At 45.2% G+C, this 25,742-nt stretch overlaps 1 protein-coding gene across 5 annotated transcripts in view; it reads right to left on the bottom strand.

Annotated features, from left to right (window-relative positions):
• The window catches only part of FASN (fatty acid synthase), a 182,842-nt gene that overhangs the window by 111,758 nt on the left and 45,342 nt on the right, over positions 1-25,742 (bottom strand). For all 5 annotated transcript variants that reach the window (XM_068128067.2, XM_068128072.2, XM_068128069.2 and 2 more), the window contains exon 5: positions 23,212-23,385. In XM_068128067.2, the coding sequence (XP_067984168.2) occupies positions 23,212-23,385 (174 nt within the window). The remainder of the gene's footprint in view (positions 1-23,211; positions 23,386-25,742) is intronic.

Genomic DNA, 25,742 nt, shown 5'->3' with positions numbered 1-25,742 from the left:
TGTTAGTTTGGCGGCTGTCTTAGTTTGGCGCATGTGTTTGTTTGGCGGATGTGTTAATTTGGCGGATGTCTTAGTTTGGCGCATGTGTTTGTTTGGCGGATGTATTAGTTTGGCGGATGTGTTAGTTTGGTGGATGTGTTAGTTTGGCAGATGTCTTAGTTTGGCGGTTGTCTTCCTTTCGTGCATGTGTTTGTTTGGCGGATGTCTTAGTTTGGCGCATGTGTTTGTTAGGCGGATGTGTTAGTTTGGCGGATGTCTTAGTTTGGCGGATGTGTTAATTTGGCGGATGTCTTAGTTTGGCACATGTGTTTGTTTGGTGGATGTGTTAATTTGGCGCATGTCTTAGTTTGGCGCATGTTTGTTTGGCGGATGTGTTAGTTTGGTGGATGTCTTAGTTTGGTGCATGTGTTTGTTTGGTGCATGTGCTTGTTTGGCGCATGTGTTTGTTTGGCGCATGTGTTTGTTTGGCGGATGTGTTAGTTTGGCGGATGTCTTAGTTTGGCGCATGTGTTTGCTTGGCGGATGTGTTAGTTTGGCGGATGTCTTAGTTTGACGGATGTGTTAGTTTGGCGGATGTCTTAGTTTGGTGCATGTGTTTGTTTGGCGCATGTGCTTGTTTGGCGCATGTGTTTGTTTGGCGCATGTGTTTGTTTGGCGGATGTGTTAGTTTGGCGGATGTCTTAGTTTGGCGCATGTGTTTGCTTGGCGGATGTGTTAGTTTGGCGGATGCCTTAGTTTGACGGATGTGTTAGTTTGGCGGATGTCTTAGTTTGGCGCATGTGATTGTTTGGCGGATGTGTTAGTTTGGCAGATGTCTTAGTTTGGCGCATGTGTTTGTTTGACGGATGTGTTAGATTGGCGGATGTCTTAGTTTGGCGCATGTGTTTGTTTGGCGGATGTGTTAGTTTGGCAGATGTCTTAGTTTGGCGGATGTGTTAATTTGGCGGATGTCTTAGTTTGGCGCATGTGTTTGTTTGGCGGATGTGTTAGTTTGGCGGATGTCTTAGTTTGGCGCATGTGTTAGTTTTGCGGATGTCTTAGTTTGGCGCATGTGTTTGTTTGGTGGATGTGTTAGTTTGGCGGATGTCTGAGTTTGGCGCATGTGTTAGTTTTGCGGATGTCTTAGTTTGGTGCATGTGTTTGTTTGGCGGATGTGTTAGTTTGGCAGATCTCTGAGTTTGGCGGATGTGTTAGTTTGGCGGATGTGTTAGTTTGGTGGATGTGTTAGTTTGGTGGATGTCTTAGTTTGGCGCATGTGTTTGTTTGGCGGATATGTTAGTTTGACGGATGTCTAAGTTTGGCGCATGTGTTTGTTTGGCAGATGTGTTAGTTTGGCGCATGTGTTTGTTTGGCGGATATGTTAGTTTGATGGATGTCTAAGTTTGGCGCATGTGTTTCTTTGGCGGATGTATTAGTTTGGCGGATGTCTTAGTTTGGCGAATGTGTTAGTTATGCGGATGTCTTATTTTGACGCATGTGTTTGTTTGGCGGATGTGTTAGTTTGGCGGATATCTTAGTTTGGCGCATGTGTTAGTTTGGCGCATGTTTGTTTGGTGGATATGTTAATTTGGCGCATGTTTTAGTTTGGCGGATGTGTTTGTTTGGCGCATGTGTTTGTTTGGCGGATGTGTTAGTTTGGCGGATGTCTTAGTTCGGCGCATGTGTTTGTTTGGCGGATGTATTAGTTTGGCGGATGTGTTAGTTTGGTGGATGTGTTAGTTTGGCAGATGTCTTAGTTTGGCGGTTGTCTTCCTTTCGTGCATGTGTTTGTTTGGCGGATGTCTTAGTTTGGCGCATGTGTTTGTTTGGCGGATGTGTTAGTTTGGCGGATGTCTTAGTTTGGCGGATGTGTTAATTTGGCGGATGTCTTAGTTTGGCACATGTTTGTTTGGCGGATGTGTTAGTTTGGTGGCTGTCTTAGTTTGGCGCATGTGTTTGTTTGGCGGATGTCTTCGTTTGGCGGATGTCTTATTTTGACGCATGTGTTTGTTTGGTGGATGTGTTAGTTTGGTGGATGTGTTAGTTTGGCGGATGTCTTAGTTTGCCGCGTGTGTTAGTTTTGCGGATGTCTTAGTTTGGTGCATGTGATTGTTTGGCGGATGTGTTAGTTTGGCAGATGTCTTAGTTTGGCGCATGTGTTTGTTTGACGGATGTGTTAGATTGGCGGATGTCTTAGTTTGGCGCATGTGTTTGTTTGGCGGATGTGTTAGTTTGGCAGATGTCTTATTTTGGCGGGTGTTAATTTGGCGGATGTCTTAGTTTGGCGCATGTGTTTGTTTGGCGGATGTGTTAGTTTGGCGGATGTCTTAGTTTGGCGCATGTGTTAGTTTTGCGGATGTCTTAGTTTGGCGGATGTGTTAGTTTGGCAGATGTCTTAGTTTGGTGCATGTGTGTGTTTGGCGGATTTGTTAGTTTGGCGGATGTCTTAGTTTGGCGCATGTGTTTGTTTGGCGGATGTATTAGTTTGGCGGATGTCTTAGTTTGGCGAATGTGTTAGTTTGGCGGATGTCTTAGTTTGGTGCATGTGTTTGTTTGGCGCATGTGCTTGTTTGGCGCATGTGTTTGTTTGGCGCATGTGTTTGTTTGGCGGATGTGTTAGTTTGGCGGATGTCTTAGTTTGGCGCATGTGTTTGCTTGGCGGATGTGTTAGTTTGGCGGATGTCTTAGTTTGACGGATGTGTTAGTTTGGCAGATGTCTTAGTTTGGTGCATGTGTTTGTTTGGCGCATGTGCTTGTTTGGCGCATGTGTTTGTTTGGCGCATGTGTTTGTTTTCCCGATGTGTTAGTTTGGCGGATGTCTTAGTTTGGCGCATGTGTTATCCGCCAGACTAACACATCCGCCAAACAAACACATCCGCCAAACAAACACATGCGCCACACTAAGACATCTGCCAAACTAACACGTCCGCCAAACTAAGACACCCGCCAAACAAACACATGTGCCAAACTAAGACATCCGCCAAACTAACACATCTGCCAAACAAACACATGCGCCAAACTAAGACATCAGTCAAACTAACACATCCGTCAAACTAAGACATCCGCCAGACTAACACATCCGCCAAGCAGTCTTAGTTTGACGGATGTGTTAGTTTGACTGATGTCTTAGTTTGGCGCATGTGTTTGTTTGGCAGATGTGTTAGTTTGGCGGATGTCTTAGTTTGGCACATGTGTTTGTTTGGCGGGTGTCTTAGTTTGGCGGACGTGTTAGTTTGGCGGATGTCTTAGTGTGGCGCATGTGTTTGTTTGGCGGATGTGTTTGTTTGGCGGATGTGTTTGTTTAGCGGATGTGTTTGTTTGGCGGATGTCTTAGTTTGGCACATGTGTTTGTTTGGCGGGTGTCTTAGTTTGGCGGACGTGTTAGTTTGGCGGATGTCTTAGTGTGGCGCATGTGTTTGTTTGGCGCATGTGTTTGTTTGGCGCATGTGTTTGTTTGGCGGATGTGTTTGTTTGGCGGATGTGTTTGTTTGGTGGATGTCTTAGTTTGGCGCATGTGTTTGTTTGGCGGATGTGTTAGTTTGGCGGATGTCTGAGTTTGGCGGATGTGTTAGTTTGGCGGATGTGTTAGTTTGGTGGATGTCTTAGTTTGGCGCATGTGTTTGTTTGGCGGATATGTTAGTTTGACGGATGTCTAAGTTTGGCGCATGTGTTTGTTTGGCAGATGTGTTAGTTTGGCGGATGTCTTAGTTTGGCGCATGTGTTTGCTTGGCGGATGTCTTAGTTTCGCAGATGTCTTAGTTTGGTGCATGTGTTTGTTTGGCCGATGTGTTAGTTTGGCGCATGTGTTTGCTTGGCGGATGTGTTCGTTTGGCCGATGTGTTTGTTTGGCAGATGTGTTAATTTGGCGGATGGCTTAGTTTGGCGCATGTGTTTGTTTGGCTGATGTCTTAGTTTGGCGGATGGCCTAGTTTGGCGCATGTGTTTGTTTGGAGGATGTGTTAGTTTGGCGGATGTCTAGTAGGGCGTCTGTGTTTGTTTGGCGAATGTGTTATTTGGCGGATGTCTTAGTTTGGCGGATGTTTTAGTTTCGCGGATGTCTTAGTTTGGCGGATGTGTTAGTTTGGCAGATGTCTTATTTTGACGCATGTGTTTGTTTGGCGGATGTGTTCGTTTGGCGGATGTCTTAGTTTGCCGAGTGTGTTAGTTTTGCGGATGTATTAGTTTGGTGCATGTGATTGTTTGGCGGATGTGTTAGTTTGGCAGATCTCTTAGTTTGGCGCATGTGTTTGTTTGACGGATGTGTTAGATTGGCGGATGTCTTAGTTTGGCGCATGTGTTTGTTTGGCGGATGTGTTAGTTTGGCAGATGTCTTAGTTTGGCGGATGTGTTAATTTGGCGGATGTCTTAGTTTGGCGCATGTGTTTGTTTGGCGGATGTGTTAGTTTGGCGGATGTCTTAGTTTGGTGCATGTGTTAGTTTTGCGGATGTCTTAGTTTGGCGCATGTGTTTGTTTGGCGGATGTGTTAGTTTGGCTGATGTCATAGTTTGGCGCATGTGTTAGTTTTGCGGATGTCTTAGTTTGGCGCATGTGTTTGTTTGGCGGATGTGTTAGTTTGGCGGATGTCTTAGTTTGGCGAATGTGTTAGTTATGCGGATGTCTTATTTTGACGCATGTGTTTGTTTGGCGGATGTGTTAGTTTGGCGGATATCTTAGTTTGGCGCATGTGTTAGTTTGGCGCATGTGTTTGTTTGGTGGATATGGTAATTTGGCGCATGTCTTAGTTTGGCGCATGTGTTTGTTTGGCGGATGTGTTAGTTTGGCGGATGTCTTAGTTTGGTGCATGTGTTTGTTTGGTGCATGTGCTTGTTTGGCGCATGTGTTTGTTTGGCGCATGTGTTTGTTTGGCGGATATGTTAGTTTGGCGGATGTCTTAGTTTGGCGCATGTGTTTGCTTGGCGGATGTGTTAGTTTGGCGGATGTCTTAGTTTGACGGATGTGTTAGTTTGGCGGATGTTTTAGTTTGGCGGATGTGTAGTTTGGTGGATGTGTTAGTTTGGCAGATGTCTTAGTTTGGCGGTTGTCTTCCTTTCGTGCATGTGTTTGTTTGGCGGATGTGTTAGTTTGGCGGATGTCTTAGTTTGGGCATGTGTTTGTTTGGCGGATATGTTAGTTTGACTGATGTCTTAGTTTGGCGCATGTGTTTGTTTGGCAGATGTGTTAGTTTGGCGGATGTCTTAGTTTGGCGCATGTGTTTGTTTGGCGGATGTCTTAGTTTGGCGGATGTCTTAGTTTGGCGGATGTGTTAATTTGGCGGATGTCTTAGTTTGGCACATGTTTGTTTGGCGGATGTGTTAGTTTGGTGGATGTCTTAGTTTGGCGCATGTGTTTGTTTGGCGGATGTCTTAGTTTGGCGGATGTCTTAGTTTGGCGCATGTGTTTGTTTGGCGAATGTGTTAGTTTGGCGGATGTCTTAGTTTGGCGCATGTGTTTGTTTGGCGGATGTGGTAGTTTGGCGGATGTGTTGGTTTGGCGGATGTCTTAGTTTGGCGCATGTTTGTTTGGCGGATGTGTTTGTTTGGCGGATGTCTTAGTTTGGCGCATGTGTTTGTTTGGCGGATGTGTTAGTTTAGCGGATGTCTGAGTTTGGCGCATGTGTTTGCTTGGCGGATGTCTTAGTTTTGCAGATGTCTTAGTTTGGCGCATGTGTTTGTTTGGCCGATGTGTTAGTTTGGCGCATGTTTGCTTGGCGGATGTGTTAGTTTGGCGGATGTGTTTGTTTGGCAGATGTGTTAATTTGGCGGATGTCTTAGTTTGGCTCATGTGTTTGTTTGGCTGATGTCTTTGTTTGGCGGATGGCCTAGTTTGGCGCATGTGTTTGTTTGGAGGATGTGTTAGTTTGGCGGATGTCTTAGTTGGGCGCCTGTGTTTGTTTGGCGAATGTGTTATTTGGCGGATGTCTTAGTTTGGCGGATGTTTTAGTTTGCCGCGTGTGTTAGTTTTGCGGATGTCTTAGTTTGGTGCATGTGATTGTTTGGCGGATGTGTTCGTTTGGCAGATGTGTTAGTTTGGCGCATGTTTGTTTGACGGCTGTGTTAGATTGGCAGATCTCTTAGTTTGGCGCATGTGTTTGTTTGGCGGATGTGTTAGTTTGGCAGATGTCTTAGTTTGGCGGATGTGTTAATTTGGCGGATGTCTTAGTTTGGCGCATGTGTTTGTTTGGCGGATGTGTTAGTTTGGCGGATGTCTTAGTTTGGCGCATGTGTTAGTTTTGCGGATGTCTTAGTTTGGCGCATGTGTTTGTTTGGCAGATGTGTTAGTTTGGCAGATGTCTGAGTTTGGCGCATGTGTTAGTTTTGCGGATGTCTTAGTTTGGCTGATGTGTTAGTTTGGCAGATGTCTTAGTTTGGTGCATGTGTGTGTTTGGCGGATGTGTTAGTTTGGCGGATGTCTTAGTTTGGCGCATGTGTTTGTTTGGCGGATGTATTAGTTTGGCGGATGCCTTAGTTTGGCGAATGTGTTAGTTATGCGGATGTCTTATTTTGACGCATGTGTTTGTTTGGTGGATGTGTTAGTTTGGCGGATGTCTTAGTTTGGCGCATGTGTTAGTTTGGCGCATGTTTGTTTGGTGGATGTGTTAATTTGGCGCATGTCTTAGTTTAGCGCCTGTGTTTGTTTGGCGGATGTGTTAGTTTCGCGGATGTCTTAGTTTGGCGCATGTGTTTGTTTGGCGCATGTGCTTGTTTGGCGCATGTGTTTGTTTGGCGGATGTGTTAGTTTGGCGGATGTCTGAGTTTGACGGATGTGTTAGTTTGGCGGATGTCTTAGTTTGGCGCATGTGTTTGTTTGGCGGATGTGTTAGATTGGCAGATGTCTTAGTTTGGTGCATGTGTTTGTTTGGCGGATGTGTTAGTTTGGCAGATGTCTTAGTTTGGCGGATGTGTTAATTTGGCGGATGTCTTAGTTTGGCGCATGTGTTTGTTTGGCGGATGTGTTAGTTTGGCGGATGTCTTAGTTTGGCGCATGTGTTAGTTTTGCGGATGTCTTAGTTTGGCGCATGTGTTTGTTTGGCGGATGTGTTAGTTTGGCGGATGTCTGAGTTTGGCGCATGTGTTAGTTTTGCGGATGTCTTAGTTTGGCTGATGTGTTAGTTTGGCAGATGTCTTAGTTTGGTGCATGTGTGTGTTTGGCGGATGTGTTAGTTTGGCGGATGTCTTAGTTTGGCGCATGTGTTTGTTTGGCGGATGTATTAGTTTGGCGGATGCCTTAGTTTGGTGAATGTGTTAGTTATGCGGATGTCTTATTTTGACGCATGTGTTTGTTTGGTGGATATGTTAGTTTGGCGGATGTCTTAAATTGGCGCATGTGTTAGTTTGGCGCATGTTTGTTTGGTGGATGTGTTAATTTGGCGCATGTCTTAGTTTGGCGCCTGTGTTTGTTTGGCGGATGTGTTAGTTTGGCGGATGTCTTAGTTTGGTGCATGTGTTTGTTTGGCGCATGTGCTTGTTTGGCGCATGTGTTTGTTTGGCGGATGTGTTAGTTTGGCGGATGTCTGAGTTTGACGGATGTGTTAGTTTGGCGGATGTCTTAGTTTGGCACATGTGTTTGTTTGGCGGATGTGTTAGTTGGCGGATGTCTTAGTTTGGCGCATGTGTTTGTTTGGCGGATGTGTTAGTTTGGCGGATGTGTTAGTTTGGCGGATGTGTTAGTTTGGCAGATGTCTTAGTTTGGCAGTTGTCTTCCTTTGGTGCATGTGTTTGTTTGGCAGATGTGTTAGTTTGGTGGATGTCTTAGTTTGGCACATGTGTTTGTTTGGCGGATATGTTAGTTTGACTGATGTCTTAGTTTGGCGCATGTGTTTGTTTGGCGGATGTGTTAGTTTGGCAGATGTCTTAGTTTGGCGGATGTGTTAATTTGGCAGATGTCTTAGTTTGGCGCATGTGTTTGTTTGGCGGATGTGTTAGTTTGGCGGATGTCTTCGTTTGGCGCATGTGTTAGTTTTGCGGATGTCTTAGTTTGGCGCATGTGTTTGTTTGGCGGATGTGTTAGTTTGGCGGATGTCTGAGTTTGGCGCATGTGTTAGTTTTGCGTATGCCTTAGTTTGGCTGATGCCTTAGTTTGGCGAATGTGTTAGTTATGCGGATGTCTTATTTTGACGCATGTGTTTGTTTGGCGGATGTGTTCGTTTGGCAGATGTCTTAGTTTGGCGCATGTGTTTGTTTGACGGATGTGTTAGATTGGCAGATGTCTTAGTTTGGCGCATGTGTTTGTTTGGCGGATGTGTTAGTTTGGCAGATGTCTTAGTTTGGCGGATGTGTTAATTTGGCGGATGTCTTAGTTTGGCGCATGTGTTTGTTTGGCGGATGTGTTAGTTTGGCGGATGTCTTAGTTTGGCGCATGTGTTAGTTTTGCGGATGTCTTAGTTTGGCACATGTGTTTGTTTGGCGGATATGTTAGTTTGGCGGATGTCTGAGTTTGGCGCATGTGTTAGTTTTGCGGATGTCTTAGTTTGGCTGATGTGTTAGTTTGGCAGATGTCTTAGTTTGGTGCATGTGTGTGTTTGGCGGATGTGTTAGTTTGGCGGATGTCTTAGTTTGGCGCATGTGTTTGTTTGGCGGATGTATTAGTTTGGCGGATGCCTTCGTTTGGTGAATGTGTTAGTTATGCGGATGTCTTATTTTGACGCATGTGTTTGTTTGGTGGATGTGTTAGTTTGGCGGATGTCTTAGTTTGGCGCATGTGTTAGTTTGGCGCATGTTTGTTTGGTGGATGTGTTAATTTGGTGCATGTCTTAGTTTGGCGCCTGTGTTTGTTTGGCGGATGTGTTAGTTTGGCGGATGTCTTAGTTTGGTGCATGTGTTTGTTTGGCGCATGTGCTTGTTTGGCGCATGTGTTTGTTTGGCGGATGTGTTAGTTTGGCGGATGTCTGAGTTTGACGGATGTGTTAGTTTGGCGGATGTCTTAGTTTGGCGCATGTGTTTGTTTGGCGGATGTGTTAGTTGGCGGATGACTTAGTTTGGCGCATGTGTTTGTTTGGCGGATGTGTTAGTTTGGCGGATGTGTTAGTTTGGCGGATGTGTTTGTTTGGCGGATGTCTTAGTTTGGCGGTTGTCTTCTTTTGGTGCATGTGTTTGTTTGGCAGATGTGTTAGTTTGGTGGATGTCTTAGTTTGGCGCATGTGTTTGTTTGGCGGATATGTTAGTTTGACTGATGTCTTAGTTTGGCGCATGTGTTTGTTTGGCGGATGTTTTAGTTTGGCAGATGTCTTAGTTTGGCGGATGTGTTAATTTGGCGGATGTCTTAGTTTGGCGCATGTGTTTGTTTGGCGGATGTGTTAGTTTGGCGGATGTCTTCGTTTGGCGCATGTGTTAATTTTGCGGATGTCTTAGTTTGGCGCATGTGTTTGTTTGGCGGATGTGTTAGTTTGGCGGATGTCTGAGTTTGGCGCATGTGTTAGTTTTGCGTATGTCTTAGTTTGGCTGATGTGTTAGTTTGGCAGATGTCTTAGTTTGGTGCATGTGTGTGTTTGGCGGATGTGTTAGTTTGGCGGATGTCTTAGTTTGGCGCATGTGTTTGTTTGGCGGATGTATTAGTTTGGCGGATGCCTTAGTTTGGCGAATATGTTAGTTATGCGGATGTCTTATTTTGACGCATGTGTTTGTTTGGCGGATGTGTTCGTTTGGCAGATGTCTTAGTTTGGCGCATGTGTTTGTTTGATGGATGTGTTAGATTGGCAGATGTCTTAGTTTGGCGCATGTGTTTGTTTGGTGGATGTGTTAGTTTGGCAGATGTCTTAGTTTGGCGGATGTGTTAATTTGGCGGATGTCTTAGTTTGGCGCATGTGTTTGTTTGGCGGATGTGTTAGTTTGGCGGATGTCTTAGTTTGGCGCATGTGTTAGTTTTGCGGATGTCTTAGTTTGGCGCATGTGTTTGTTTGGCGGATGTGTTAGTTTGGCGGATGTCTGAGTTTGGCGCATGTGTTAGTTTTGCGGATGTCTTAGTTTGGCTGATGTGTTAGTTTGGCAGATGTCTTCGTTTGGTGCATGTGTGTGTTTGGCGGATGTGTTAGTTTGGCGGATGTCTTAGTTTGGCGCATGTGTTTGTTTGGCGGATGTATTAATTTGGCGGATGCCTTAGTTTGGTGAATGTGTTAGTTATGCGGATGTCTTATTTTGACGCATGTGTTTGTTTGGTGGATGTGTTAGTTTGGCGGATGTCTTAGTTTGGCGCATGTGTTAGTTTGGCGCATGTTTGTTTGGTGGATGTGTTAATTTGGCGCATGTCTTAGTTTGGCGCCTGTGTTTGTTTGGCGGATGTGTTAGTTTGGCGGATGTCTTAGTTTGGTGCATGTGTTTGTTTGGCACATGTGTTTGTTTGGCGGATGTGTTAGTTTGGCGGATGTCTGAATTTGACGGATGTGTTAGTTTGGCGGATGTCTTAGTTTGGCGCATGTGTTTGTTTGGCGGATGTGTTAGTTGGCGGATGTCTTAGTTTGGCGCATGTGTTTGTTTGGCGGATGTGTTAGTTTGGCGGATGTGTTAGTTTGGCGGATGTGTTAGTTTGGCAGATGTCTTAGTTTGGCGGTTGTCTTCCTTTGGTGCATGTGTTTGTTTGGCAGATGTGTTAGTTTGGTGGATGTCTTAGTTTGGCGCATGTGTTTGTTTGGCGGATATGTTAGTTTGACTGATGTCTTAGTTTGGCGCATGTGTTTGTTTGGCGGATGTGTTAGTTTGGCAGATGTCTTAGTTTGGCGGATGTGTTAATTTGGCGGATGTCTTAGTTTGGCGCATGTGTTTGTTTGGCGGATGTGTTAGTTTGGCGGATGTCTTCGTTTGGCGCATGTGTTAGTTTTGCGGATGTCTTAGTTTGGCGCATGTGTTTGTTTGGTGGATGTGTTAGTTTGGCGGATGTCTTAGTTTGGCTGATGTGTTAGTTTGGCAGATGTCTTAGTTTGGTGCATGTGTGTGTTTGGCGGATGTGTTAGTTTGGCGGATGTCTTAGTTTGGCGCATGTGTTTGTTTGGCGGATGTATTAGTTTGGCGGATGCCTTAGTTTGGCGAATGTGTTAGTTATGCGGATGTCTTATTTTGACGCATGTGTTTGTTTGGTGGATGTGTTAGTTTGGCGGATGTCTTAGTTTGGCGATTGTGTTAGTTTGGCGCATGTTTGTTTGGTGGATGTGTTAATTTGGCGCATGTCTTAGTTTGGCGCATGTGTTTGTTTGGCGGATGTGTTAGTTTGGCGGATGTCTTAGTTTGGTGCATGTGTTTGTTTGGCGCATGTGCTTGTTTGGCGCATGTGTTTGTTTGGCGGATGTGTTAGTTTGGCGGATGTCTGAGTTTGACGGATGTGTTAGTTTGGCGGATGTCTTAGTTTGGCGCATGTGTTTGTTTGGCGGATGTGTTAGTTGGCGGATGTCTTAGTTTGGCGCATGTGTTTGTTTGGCGGATGTGTTAGTTTGGCGGATGTCTTAGTTTGGCGGATGTGTTAATTTGGCGGATGTCTTAGTTTGGCACATGTGTTTGTTTGGCGGATGCGTTAGTTTGGCGGATGTCTTAGAATATGGACCACTCTTGAAAGTGTTGCTGATAAAAGACAGGGAGACGCAAAAGTCGAGAGGGTTTGGCTTTGCCACGTTTGAAAAACACAAAGGACGCCAAAGTGGCAGAAAAGGATTTGAATGGCAAGGATTTGGATGGTCGGACCACAACAGTAGAGAAGGCAGGCCATGGGCGTCGAGGGGGCTACAGAGGAGGAAAACGTGGAGGTAGTTTCAGGGGTGGCTATGGCTCCCGGGGTGGGAGTAGTCGTTTTGGTGGTGGCCGCAGTCGAGATTACTATGGAGGCTCCCAGAGTTATGGCAGCTCCCGAAGGGATGATTATCAGGGTAGTGGCCGAGAAGGAGGCCGCTATTCACGTGACTACAGCGACAAGCACTCCAACCGTGATTATTATGAAAGTTAGGAAGAGTTTGAAGCACTGAATGCTGCGGAGCAGCCGAGCCAAGATTCCTCCATGGATTAACCGTGAACTCGTTTGGTCGTAGTCAACGTGTGGCCCTGAATGGATTTCTCTCATCTCCGCTTCCTGTTCAGGCTGGAGTTCCCCAAGGCAGTGTGCTGGGCCCTGTGCTTTTTCTGGTCTTTATCAATGATCTCTCCGACTCTCTGGAAAATCCTCTCTATCTCTTTGCTGATGACTCCACTCTCTGCCGCTCCATTCCTCTTCCCTCAGATCGGCAGTCTGCAGCCTCCTCACTCTCTGAAGACCTGGACAAAATCACAGACTGGTCAAACAAGTGGAACATGTCTTTCAATCCTGACAAATCTCACACTCTTACTATGTCTTTCCGAAAAGATCGATTGGACAACCCTCCCATCTACTTTCTCAACAATCCTCTCCAAGAAGTTCTGTCGCTCAAGCTTTTGGGTCTCACTATCTGCCATGATCTTTCTTGGGAAAACCACATTTCCAAGCTGGCCTCCAAAGCCAGTCGCCGACTGGGCATCCTCCGTCGTGCGAAGTCCTTCCTCGGCACACCTGAGCTCCTCACCACATACAAGGCTTTCATCCGCAGCTCAATGGAATACTGTTCTCCCCTATGGGCTGGTGCTCCTGCCTCACACCTGGCTCGGCTTCACGCTGTTGAATCCAAAGCTTTCAGAATCATTGGAATCTCCCGCGATGAAGCTATCTCTGAGGGCCTTTCACTCACTCACCGCAGGCAGGTAGGTGGTCTTTCTGTCTTCTACCGACTCCTCTCCGGCCTTGCTCCCCCAGCTCTCTCTGTGCTCTGTCCCCCAAATATTCCTACAGGTCGCACAAGATCTGCCAGCCACCCTCTGATGGTTAAACTGCCGAAATCTCGGCTCTATGCTCACCTTCACTCTTTCATTCCTCTTTTCTCCCGCCTCTGGAACAAACTCCCACACTCACTTCAATCACACTCCTCCCTCCAGGTCTTTAAAACAGCTGTTCACCACCATCTCTTATCTTCCCCCATCCAAAACCTTGATCTTTTCTACCCCCACTAATTCACCCCAGATCCACCTTGTTTGAAATTCCAACTTCTTTCCTGGAAGTCCTGGCAGTGTCCATATGTTTTATACCTCTCCCACCCCCCCCCCCTTCCGCCCCCCCCTTCCATGCCTCCCCCCCAAAGCCCTCTCCCTCCCACAGTTCTCTCGGTGTCTCCTTGTCTCTCGGTCCCTGCTCTCAAATGTTGTGTTTGTGTCCTTCCCCCTCTCTCCCCATCTTGTCTACCGCTCCCGATGTTATTTGTTTTATGTGTCTGTTTGTCTTTCTGTGTGATTAATGTTCGCTCTTTCACGAGCCTCGATCTTGTATACAAAAAAAAAAAAAAAAAAAAAAACTTCACGTTCCTAAAGGCGTCCATGTAGTGAATACTTCCAGGCCTCACCACCCAACCACCATGAAACCTGGCTCTCAGCTCGGCCTCCTTCAAAAAGTGCTATAGATTTGCTTTGTTTTGAATTTTTGATGACAACCCCTTAACCTTCATTCAAAAAAATGAAAAATAAAAATCAGAGGTTGATGGGATGGAGTTTGGCTTTGCAGGAGTTCAACTTGGAAATTGAACATGTAAAGGGTAGGGACAATGTCGTTGCTGATGCTTTGTCCAGAGTGAACTAACTTTGGAAATTTCTGGAGGTTGTCTGGAAGTTTTGTTGCTTTATTTTTGGGGAAATATTAATTATCGTTGCTCACGGGAATTGATGATTTGGGTGTGAGTTTTACTTTTGTTTGTTAAAAGAGTTTTTGCCTGCAAAGAAAGTTTTCACTATGTTCAAACTTTCTTTCTTGAGAGGGGGAGGTGTTACGGATTCGTCACTTCCGTAATGGTGGTTTTCATCCACTGTAAACATTTCTGATTCCATGTACTATTATTGTTTTCAAAAGGTTTATTGTTTATGAACTGTTTTCAAAAGGTGAAAAAGTTAGTGTTAAAAGAAATCGGAAACCGGATCGGGAACTGGACGACGAAGAGGAAGAAGAGAAAAAAAAGAAGGCGGCGCGAATGAGTCGGAGAAGAAAGCCGAGTTGCTTTGAGGTCTGAACGAACGTTGACGAACGAGAGTCACGAGGGAACTTTGGGTTTCCCAGGAAAGGGATTCCTGCGACAGAGTTGTTGTCGCTGTGACAGATCAACCTGCGTGTCAGGTTTTGCGGTGGATTCTGAAGAGAATCGTCATCATCATCGTCGTACCATTACGCCACGAGACCGGGCCGTCGGCCATTTTGACTCGCGCGCTTTGCGCATCGAGCAAGGTTTCTTTGCTTCGCTTCAGCCTTTGCGCGTCGCGCAAGGTTCTTCTTTGCTTCACTTCAGCCATTTTCACCGCACTCAGACGTATCTGGTGTGTGTGTGCAACGTGGATTTTGAAGGTAAATCTGAGGTTCGCTGACTGTGAGCCGTGGAACATCCATACCCGAGGGTGTGATTTCCCAGTCGCCTGGAGGGCGCCTTTGGATTTCCCAGGCTCCCGGGGGGCGCCTTTACACAGCTTTGGCAGCAGGACTGTAACTGCCAACCCAACGGGATTCTGGTCTCGATTGGACATTGATCTGACGATCGCTGGAGCGAAGCAACTTTGGCTTGAAGCCGGGAATAAGAAACATTGGGAATGTTCTTGGTTCACTCACTTGGAGCACAGTGAGTTATATTGTAGGAACCTGATGGTACCATCATAGGAATGATATACTATTTGTTGTACAATTGATTACTATTGTTTTTGTACTGTTATTCTTGTGTGGTCTTAATACAATATTTGTTTGTTGGTAACAATTGGTGTGGCTTCACCATTGATCTTTGACATACAGAATAACACATTTTTCTGCCGTGACTCCTAATAACAACAATAATAATACATTTATTTTATATAGCGCTTTTCAAGAAGCCCAAAGACGCTTTGACAGAGTACAAAAAAACAAGTGCAAAACGACAAAAATCAACAGGTAAATAATCAAAACAAAAGGAAGGAGAAGAGATAGTCAGGGGTTAAATGCTGTGGGTTAAATGTTGAATGCAGTGTTGAACAGGTGGGTCTTGAGTGATGTTTTGAATGTGGTGAGTGAGGAGGAGTCTCTGATTGTGTGAGGTAGTGAGTTCCAGAGGGTGGGAGCAGTGATGGAGAAGGCCCTGTCCCCCCAGGATCTGAATTTGGTCCGCATGGGGGGGGGGGGGGTCAGGAGGTTGGTACCAGCAGAGCGGAGGTTTGCAGGTGGGAGTGTGTCTGGAGAGGAGGTCAGTCAGGTAGGATGGGGCCAGGTTATGGAGGGCTTTGTACGTCAAGAGGAGGATTTTGTACTGGATTCTCTGGGGGATGGGGAGCCAGCGAAGCTTGTAAAGGACGGGGGTGATGTGGTCATGGGTCCGGGAATGGGTGAGTAGACGGGCAGCGGAGTTCTGAATGTATTGGAGTTTATTGATGATTATTGAGGGTGAACCAAAGAGGAGGCTGTTGCAGTAGTCCAGACGGGAGGTGATGAAGGCGTGGATGATGGTTTCTGCAGCCGTGGAGGAGAGGGATGGACGGAGACGGGCGATGTTTTTCAGGTGAAAGAAGGCTGTCTTTGTGATCTGTTTAGTGTATTTGTCGAAGGAGAGGGTTTGGTCAAAGATGATGCCAAGATTCCGGATGTGAGGGGAGGTGGATACTGGGAAACCATCGATGTTGAGGGCAAAATTATGGGTGGATTTGGTGAGCGTTTTTGGGCCAATGATGATTATTTCAGATTTATCATAGTTAAGTTCGAGGAAGTTGATTTGAAGCCAGGATTTTATTTCAGTGATGCAATTTGTCAGGATAGAGTGGGTGGCGGTGGAGATGGACTTGGTGGAGATGAAAAGCTGGATGTCATCGGCGAAGCAGTGGAATTGGAGACCATGACGGTGGATTAAGTGACCAAGGGGGGACAGGTACAGGATGAAGAGGAGGGGGCCAAGAACTGAACCTTGGGGGAGGGGAGCAGTGGGGGATTTGCAGTTATTGATGGAGATGAACTGGCGTCTGTCGGAGAGGTATGATTTGATCCAAGAGAGGGCAGTGCCGGTAATGTTAAAGGTGGTTTCAAGTCGGGTGAGGAGGATGGTGTGATTGATGGGTGTCAAAGGCGGCACTGAGGTCGAGGAGGATGAGAATGTTGAGGTTGCCAGCGTCAGAGGAGAGGAGAAGGTCGTTGGTGATTTTGAGGAGAGCAGTTTCAGTACTGTGGTTGGAGCGGAATCCGGATTGGAATGTTTCATACAGGTTATTGGCAGAGAGGTGATGTTTAAGTTGAGTGGCTAAAGCGCGTTCCAAAACTTTTGACAGAAAGGGTAGGTTGGAGATGGGTCTGAAGTTGTTTAGGGTGTCAGGGTTGAGTCCAGGTTTTTTCAGAATGGGGGTAACAGCAGCAATTTTGAGGGATGGTGGGACGATGCCTGTAGACAGGGAGGAGTTTATTGTTGCAGTGATAAGTGGAGAGAGAGCAGGAAGGGAGGCCTTGACAAAGCTGGAGGGGATGGGGTCAAGAGTGCAGGTGGCAGTTTTCATTCCTATGAGGAGTTCAGAGAGGTCAGTAGGGGAGACTGGGGAGAACTGAGACAGGGGTTGGCAGGATAAGGGGGGGCAGGTGGTTTGAGGGGGAGCGAATTGTGGTGATTAAGCTGGTGTAGATGCTGTCAATTTTGCTTTGGATGAATGAAAGGAAGGAAATGCAGTTTCTACTGTGAAGGACTGGTGGTGGTATCCAGGGCGCTGAGGAGTTTGTTTGTAGTTGTATTTGAGGTTTTTTGTTCACGTTGTAGAGTTTGTTTATTTATTTGTTTGTTTATTTAGTTTGTTTATTGTAGAGAAGAGTGCTTTTGGGTTTTCCGGAGCCAGAGTGGATAATTTGAGAGTAGCAGGTGGAGCGGAAGGGGGCATCTTTGTAGTGCTGTAGGTGGTCCTTGTAGGCTTGGGAGTGAATTGTGAGACCTGTTTTATTGCGGAGTCTTTCGAGTTGGCAAGCACGAGTTTTCATCAGGCGGAGTTCAGGGGTAAACCAGGGGGCAGAATGGGTGAAAGAAACTGATTTGGGTTTTTTATAGGCGCAAGCTGGTCAAGGATGGTGTGATTGACGGTGTCAAAGGCGGCGCTGAGGTCGAGGAGGATGAGAATGTTGAGGTTGCCAGCGTCAGAGGAGAGGAGAAGGTCGTTGGTGATTTTGAGGAGAGCAGTTTCAGTACTGTGGTTGGAGTGGAATCCGGATTGGAATGTTTCATACAGGTTATTGGCAGAGAGGTGATGTTTGAGTTGAGTGGCCACAGCGCGTTCCAAACTTTTGACAGAAAGCGTAGGTTGGAGATGGGTCTGAAGTTATTTAGGGTGTCAGGGTTTAGTCCAGGGTTTTTTCCAGAATGGGGGTGAAGTTTAGCGAGGTTTTTGGGAAATCGGTATGTGAAGCTGGATTAAGTTTGAGTGGTTATTACATATGCGCTGGGTCCATGTGGTTAATGTGATGTGACTTAAAAAATGAATGGGACTCGCTGTAAACAGTGTAGATGGAAAAAAGAGATAGACAGGGACAATGGGCTGCTTGGTGAGCCATGGAGATGGATTGGATGTTTTGTTGTTGGTTGTCTGGGAGTTTGGTTGTTGCATTGCCAAAGGTTTCTGTGTGGTGGACACACCTGTTGTCTTGTTGTCTGTTGTCTTGTGTGACGTGGGTGGAGATGTATGTGGCTGTGTGTGGCTGCCTGGAGTCGGGAAGGCGGCTTCAGTGGTTGATATTGGTTGTGGGTTGTTCGGGGTACTTTGATACAGGTTGTGTGTATCTCTGAGGTTTATGGACAAATCTTAGAGGAATCTTAGAGGGTTGTGGAGTGAGTATGGTGGACAACGTGAAGTAGCAGGTGTGAAGGAAGTGGTTGGGAAAGATGGACCCCCTTCACGAATACCCGGTAGAGTAGCTTAAAAGTAGGTAGAGGGAATAGGTAAATGGTGGTGGATATTGGCATTGGAAATTGTGGTGGATATTGGTGGATATTTTGAGTAAGTCACAGTGGGTGAGGAAAATTGACCAGACGGTAAGACATATGAGAACTATTGTATTATTTTATTTTTATTTTTCTATTTTTATTATTCTATTTTTATTTTCTATATTTATTTCCACTATTTTTATAAATAGACCAGGTTATTTTTATTTTTTGCTTATTTACGAAAATAAATAAATAATAGGGGGAGGTTAATGGTGGTGTGTTGGTGGAAAAAGTCGTTGTCATTGAAAGTCGAGTTGAAACAATTTGTATGGGATTTATATTGGGATTTACATTGGGATATTGGGACAGCCATTGGGCCAGAGGTTGAAACAACCTTGTAGGGAATTCTTGTAGGGAATTTGGAAAACGCGAGGTGTCCTCACATCCGCGGGTTCGGTGATAAAGAATTTGGAAGAATTTGGAGAGATAAATAGATAAAGAGATAAAGAATTTGGAGGCCACCAAAGGGCGGACACTGACGTTGCTCGGGGCAACGCAAGGGCGGACAGGAAGGGCCGCCAACCAAAGGATAGGACGCACAGATTGCCAACATATACCACCAAAATTAGGGCAGGAATAGGGAGTTGGTTGAGAATGCCGGCGATAACTCACCGATGTGTGTCCCTGTGTCTGTCTGGTCGTCTAGCAGGCCATGGAGTTATATTTCTGAAACATGGATTTCAAAGAGGTAGGTGTGTGCCCTGAGAAAATTGTGGGTTGTGGAGTGGGCACTTTTTGATTGGCACTGGGGGCTGCTGTTGTGTGGACTGGGGAACGAGGGCGGCGTAGGTGACGTGAGGGGAATGCCACGCACTGCGACCGTCTCCCCCCAAGACCGAGGTTGTCGGGGACATGAGTGGGATGTCGATTGCAGTGATGTGGGATGTCGATCACAACCTGACGGTGTTGTTCGTGGTGGAGGTCTTGTGTTGGGGTTGGGACGCGTTGCTGGGGATCTGGGTGGCTGGCACCCCGTGTGGTTGGGGGTTGCAGTTTCACAGAAGGAGGTTGGAATCCAGTGTTATGTTAGGAGCATGCAAGGCTGAGCAAAATGGATTGCCATTGGGATGTGTTTTCTAATGATTTTATCAAAATGATGGCTCCTGAGTAAGGGGAGGGAGCAGGGAAATATATTCACTGTAACAGGTGTTGTTAAAGCCGTTTGTTTAAGAGCATTGGGATGCCAAAAGGTAACGGGGGAAGTGAGATACTGATGTCTGCATGAGGATGGCAGAGTCGGCCTTCGAGACTCATGTGAGTTGTGTCTGGAGGCAAGGTTCGGGAGGGAGTGTGAAGAAGGAAGGACAAAGGGTTGTAAGGGTGGTTGGCCTGCACTGACAGCTGACTGACAGCACTGGGAAGAGTGTGACGACGAATGGAAAGTTGTGGCTTTTATTTAACAAATTGTGCTAGGTTGCTACAACACAGGTTTGGGCTGGTGCAGATTGGATCACGGCTCTGCAGACCAGGTGAGCAGAACTCCACCAGGTACGCTGGAATCACATCAATTGAATTATTGTCCAGAAAGGAAGGTATTTTCGGAAATTGGGGAAAGTAAAAATAACATTTGAATTTCCAGACATGACGCAGGAAATGCAGCTATGAATAGAGATGAGGTAACTAAATGCCAATTGGTGGGGCAGGCGGGCTAGGAATACTAATCAAGGATTTAGTCCTTGCATGTGTGAGTAAATGTTCCACAGGATGGACAATGCAGAAGACAACACCGGAAGGGGCCATGATGGATCAAGCTGACCATGGACCCAAATGAACCTCCGGCTGACGACGTGACTGTGGACTGCGGACCCTGGAACGATGACCCGAACGAGTCACTAAGCAGCAATGATGAGATCTCCGCGTCTGAAGAATGTTCTTCCATTTTTAATGTTGCCAATAACGATTTTGAAAATGATTTTGATTATACTGAAAAATTGAATTTGGATCCGGATGTGGACTTGCTTTGGTCTTCACAGACCCAGTCTAGTAATTCTCGTCACTTATGTCTCACGAGCTCACAGCAGTTCAACCCTTGCTGTCCCAGCCCTGGATTTTGACTCGGCTCCGGACCCAGATGCATTGCTGGGCCAGCCTGCCAGGAAGCCGATTATCCTGGATCCCAACATGTCGCATGCAGACGCAAACGACTACTTAAAGGAAGTTTCTCTCTTTTTTATGGAATGTAAGGCTCTGACCGCTGGCCGTCTAGGCCGCAGGTCTAAGCCACTTGATACTGACGTTGATATGTACTCCCCGGCAGAACGCACATTCAAGGCTTTATGGACATGAATATCGACTGAGCGCCAAAGATCTACAAGGACTGCACCTGGAGATGCTTGGGCGAGCTCCAGCTAGGGAGGGGTCTCGGTTGCACCTTCGAGGCCAAAGGGTGAGCCGGGAGATCCTCTCGGGTGTGGACCCCTGCTGAACCAGTCGCCTTCATTGTGGATCCGACGCGCTATTGGATAGCCATGTCTCTATGGCCAGCACACTTAACACGCACACACACACGCGAATCGTCCTGCTGGGTGCTATGTGAGGTGCTTTGGGTACGGGGCATGCCCACTGGGGCCGCAACCGCGTGGTCTTTCGGTTCGGTTTCGGTTTTTCATTGACTGTCTTCCTAATAAAGGCCTCTGATTGGCTCGTAGATAACATTTGTATCTTAGATCCAAAAGGGCGGTATGTGGGGCTTTGATGTCCCCCTCCCCCCCCTGTGTTTTCAATGTTTACCAATTACCAAGTATAAACAAATATATGTTCTGTTTTTGATTGATTTCTGTATACTCATAATACTTTCATGTTCTTTGGAAACCTGTTATCCCAGTATTAGGCTAAAGATGTTGCTCAATTACCAAAAATAACTAATTTGTATGTGTTGCTTTGTAAACCTTATCCATTATATTTCCTGTTAAAGAATTAAGTTACTGTGATGGCATGTTCTCTTACTGTCGAAATATTCCTTTGGAAACTTGTTATAAAAAGTTATATGCTTTGTAAATCCAGACCCTGATGATATAATCCCTCTGTGAAGACCAACCTATCTTTTCCAGTCCCCGTTGAAACTGTTAGATCACTTTTCATGTTTGACATTTTTTACGACCTGCTGAACTTTCCCCCCAAAAACCAGGACTCTGGAAAGTCGTCAACATGTTGTTTGACCCATGAATGACCTTGGAGACTACTCTGTCTTTCCTTTGTCTCGAGAGCTAAAACCACACCCCAATATTCCCTTTATAAAATGAAAGCTTGACCGAATTATTTCAGAGCATCATGTTGGAATTCTGGTCCTTGTGGGCCTCCGTTTTAAGCATTTTGCTTTCCACAAGCTTGTGTGTTTGACGAATCAAATAAATATATCAGTTGTTCCTTTCTCTCTGTCATGAGTCTTGAGTCCTAAATCAACGGATCCGTCACATACATATATATATATATATATATATATATATATATATATATATATATATATATATATATATATATATATATATATATATACATATATATATATATATATATATATAGATAGATACTAGCTGAGGTACCCGGCTTCGCCCGGGTTGAATAAGAATAAGACAAATATATGATGAAAAGAACATGTATATTTTAGAGCAATATCACAGTACATTTCCTCCATGACGTTTTGTCAATTGTCAATTTCTCAAAACCTCTTGGTATACAACATTTCTGGTTTTCTGACTTGGTGCCAAGACATAAAGATTGCTTGGTTTTCCAACCCTCGAGCAGCCCACGTACAGCTGGCCATGGGAAGTACCCGGCATTGCCAGGCGGGGGAAGGGAGGGGAGGAGGAAGGGGAGGGGAGGGGAACGGGGGGGGAGGGGAGGAGAGGGTGGGGAGGGGAGAAGAGGGGGGGAGGGGAGAAGAGGGGGGGAGGGGAGAAGAGGGGGGAGGGGAGAAGAGGGGGGGGGGGAGAGGAGGAGGAGGGGAGGAGGAGAGGGGGGGATTGGGAGGGGAGGTGGAGGGATGGGAGGGGGAGGGGGAGGGGCAAGGGGGGAGGGGAGGGGCAAGGGGGAGGGGAGGGGGGAGGGGGAGGGGGAGGGGTAGGGGGGAAGGGGAAGGGGAGGGGAGAAGGGGAGGGGGTAGGGTGGAGTGGGAGGGGGAGGGGAGGGGGAGGGGGGAGTCAAGTCGGAAGTCATTGTCGTCAATTGAATGTCGCATTTATTTTTTATTCCCTGTCAAATGGCATTGGTCCCGCATTGGTCAAGTCGGAAGTCATTGTCGTCAAAGTTGAAACATCAACGTTACGAAATACGCTGATGAGGTCTTAATTTTAAAACCCGAAGGTTTTTTAAACATTTAAGGTGTGCTGTAGTTTCTCTGGGACGTACTGATTCCGAATATGAAGTTGTAAAATTAACGTTCCGAAATACGCTGATGACGTCATAATTTTAAAACGCGACGTTTTTTTTTTTAGTTGAGATATTATTCGAATTCGAATTCCATTAAATTTCAACTGTTGGAAACAATAATTATTTCAATTTCCAACAGTTGAAATAATTATTGTTTCCAACAGTTGAAATTTAATGGAATTCGAATTCGAATAAAATCTCAACTAAAAAAAAAAACCGTTTGTTCGTTCTTGGCGCGAAAAAATGGCGCGCATTCTGTCATTATGTGCGACTTTACGTCACTCCTACGGACGTGAAAACATTTGTTTTCCTTAAAAATATATTTAAAATAAATACAATAGTCCATAAATTAACAATAAAAGAAGCTAAAAAACAATTTAAAATACAATAAAAAGCACATTAAAAATATATAAATATGTACGTACAGTATACTGTACATACGCGCAACCGCAGGATCGGAAAGGGGCAATAGCGCCGCCACAAACTACACCATGGAATTGCAGCTGCCGCGGTTTTTTAAACCATTGATATTAAAATACAAAGTAGCCTATAACCACCAGGATTTTATGCTGATTCCGAATCTGTGTCTAAAACTTTTCTCCGATGTGTAGTTCTTGAGTTATAAGCGGACATCCAGACAGACACACACACACACACACACACACACACACACACACACACACACACACACACACACACACACACACACACACACACACACACACACACACACTCCTCCTATATATATATATATAACAACCATGAGGCAAATTCAGTCTGTGAGGTCTACTTTTTAAATAATTCAAGTGGGATTCAACCAAAGGGCAATACAGTAACACACTATAACCTCCATTGTGTATAATGCAAGCTGGGCACTCCTCACCTCGGAAATCAAAAGAATAGGAGAGACGGTTGGCGAGCATGGCACGCTGGCATCCTGTCATACTATATCCAAGTAGTGTTTCTGGGTCTTTGCTGAAGGCTTCTCCAGCTTCTGATCCACTCACTCCAACCCACACACCTGTGTTACTGCCACGCAGTTTGCTCGGAGAGATGCCTGCAGGTGTAGATTTCACAGAATTAATTCTGACATGTCCACTGAGACACATTCACAAACTAGAACGGCACTCGGAAGAGAGCATACCTCCGCCAGGCTGAACAGTTTATGTTTTGTGTCCCACTGACAGGCCAGATCTGGATTCTGACCTGAACCAAAATCTAATCAGCTTGTTCTTGTCACCTAACCAACTCGTCCACCAAGTTTAGTCATAACTCATCCATAACTTTTTTAAATATCGTGTTATATATCGCTTTTCACCCGATCTCTCAATGGTGAAGAATCACCTAAAAATTAAATAACTCTTGTATCCGAATCCATATTCAGATCTTCACCAAAATTGAATCGATTTGTCGTTGTCACACACCCAACCTGTTCACCATGTTTCGTCCGAATCTGTCCAACAAGTTTTTGAGATATCATGCTATGATGTATCGCTTTTAACCCGATCACTCAGTGGTGCAAAATCACTTTAAAAATTCTCCAATCCGGATCCAGATTCCAATCTTCAGCAAAATTGAATCACTTCTTCCTTGTCACATACGCAACCTCCCCACCAAGTTTCGTCCAAATCCGTCCACAACTTTTTGAGATATCCAGCTATGTCTCGTTTTTGGCCCTATCTCCCAAAGGTGAAGAATCACTTTAAAAATTCGAGCAGCCGGATCCGGATCCGGATCTTCACCAAAATCGAATCATTTCGTTCTTGTCACATACGCTAGCTCTCTGCCAAATTTCGTCTGAATCCAACCAAAACCTTTTGAGATAGGTTGTTCACAAACAAACAGACAGACAGACAGATAGGGGTGAAAACATTACCTCCATCCACCTTCGGTGGCGGAGGTAATTACTTTTTGCTTTGATTTTTGAGGAAAAACAACAAACATAGGATCCATTGGAAAGAGGAAGTAAAGAGAAGCATATAGTCTGGTTGGACGATGTTTGGGAAGCTCAGCAACATCACGAATAGCAAGATGTCCCTTTTCTTAACCCTATCTGCACTGGGCGATTCTGAGCTTTCCCTGACCGATATCGACTGTCGATGGTCCGATGAACTTGAAAATTTGCATTCGCAAATATCATCACATAATGAACGCAATGGTAAAATTGTTTTTTTCCACAATATGCTATGTTTGTCTAATTATTGCCTAATTATATTATACTATAATTATCCAGTATGTCTTTGACAATATGCTAAACACAGAAGAAATTACAGGCCCATTAATTTACACCATCAGTGTCCTAATGCATGTAACCCATAGCCACATGTGCTTATTGTACAAAAATGTATGCAAAAATTGCAGTTTTTTTAGGACATGAGACAACTACTAATTATCATGTGACACCTGAACGGCAAGTCCGATTTGGACGGTATTGTGGTATCAAAATGTGTGCAAGACCCTCGAGATAAAAGTGATGGGAGGAGAATTTGAAATCCCCAAAGATTGCAAAACAACCCCAGTGCAGTCAGGGTTAAAGAGGAGGGTATGTAGTCAGTGTCATGGGGGCAATGCTATACAGATGTGAAACCAAGGGCAGAACACAAACAATTCAACACAAGTTACCCATGATGCATAAAAACGTTTGTGTGTCATTACATGGAGGCACCAGAAGAGAGATTCATAGATCAGAGGGCAGTGGATATCACAGAGGAACATCATTTGAGCCAGAAAGGTGATGAAAGATGCATCAGAAGCATCATGAAAGAGTATTCAAGAGAAATAAAGACAAGACCAGGTGGACAGTAAATATGTTCGAGAGATGAGATCATGAGGGAAATTTAAATAACTTGACGAAGGAAAGCTCAAAATACAAATACTGTTATCAGTGAAGTGATTATTCCAATAGAATGATGATAATCAGAAGTACATTTTGTGCTGAAAATATTTTGACCATGTTATTTTAGGAAAGGGGAAGCTCCGTAAAGCATTAATAACAAAATTACATTGACAAGTACACGTATTACAATTCCTTTATCAACAAGTACGTACTGCTAAACAGAAGGTTTTTGAAAGGGCCAAGACGGCGAGTTGTGTTCTACAGTGTTCAAGTATATAATTCAATTTAACTAAAATAAAGATTTTAAAGGTTGTAGAAAAACACTTTTTAGAAGTTTACCGCAGTTGATGCAGCATCTTTTACACCACTTATTACCTCCGCCACCAAAGGTGGATGGAGGTTATGTTTTCACCCCTATCTGTCTGTCTGTCCGTTTGTTTGTGAACAAGATATCTCAAAAAGTTGTGGACGGATTCGGACGAAATTTGGCAGAGAGGTTGTGTGTGTGACAAGGACAAAATTATTAGATTTTGGTGAAGATCCGGATCCGGATCCAGCTCGTAGAATTTTTAAAGTGT

Source organism: Myxine glutinosa, chromosome 1 (genome assembly GCF_964187855.1).
Source record: "Myxine glutinosa chromosome 1, kmMyxGlut1.1, whole genome shotgun sequence".
Classification (NCBI taxonomy): domain Eukaryota; kingdom Metazoa; phylum Chordata; class Myxini; order Myxiniformes; family Myxinidae; genus Myxine; species Myxine glutinosa.
This window is presented reverse-complemented; position numbering and strand designations above follow the sequence as displayed.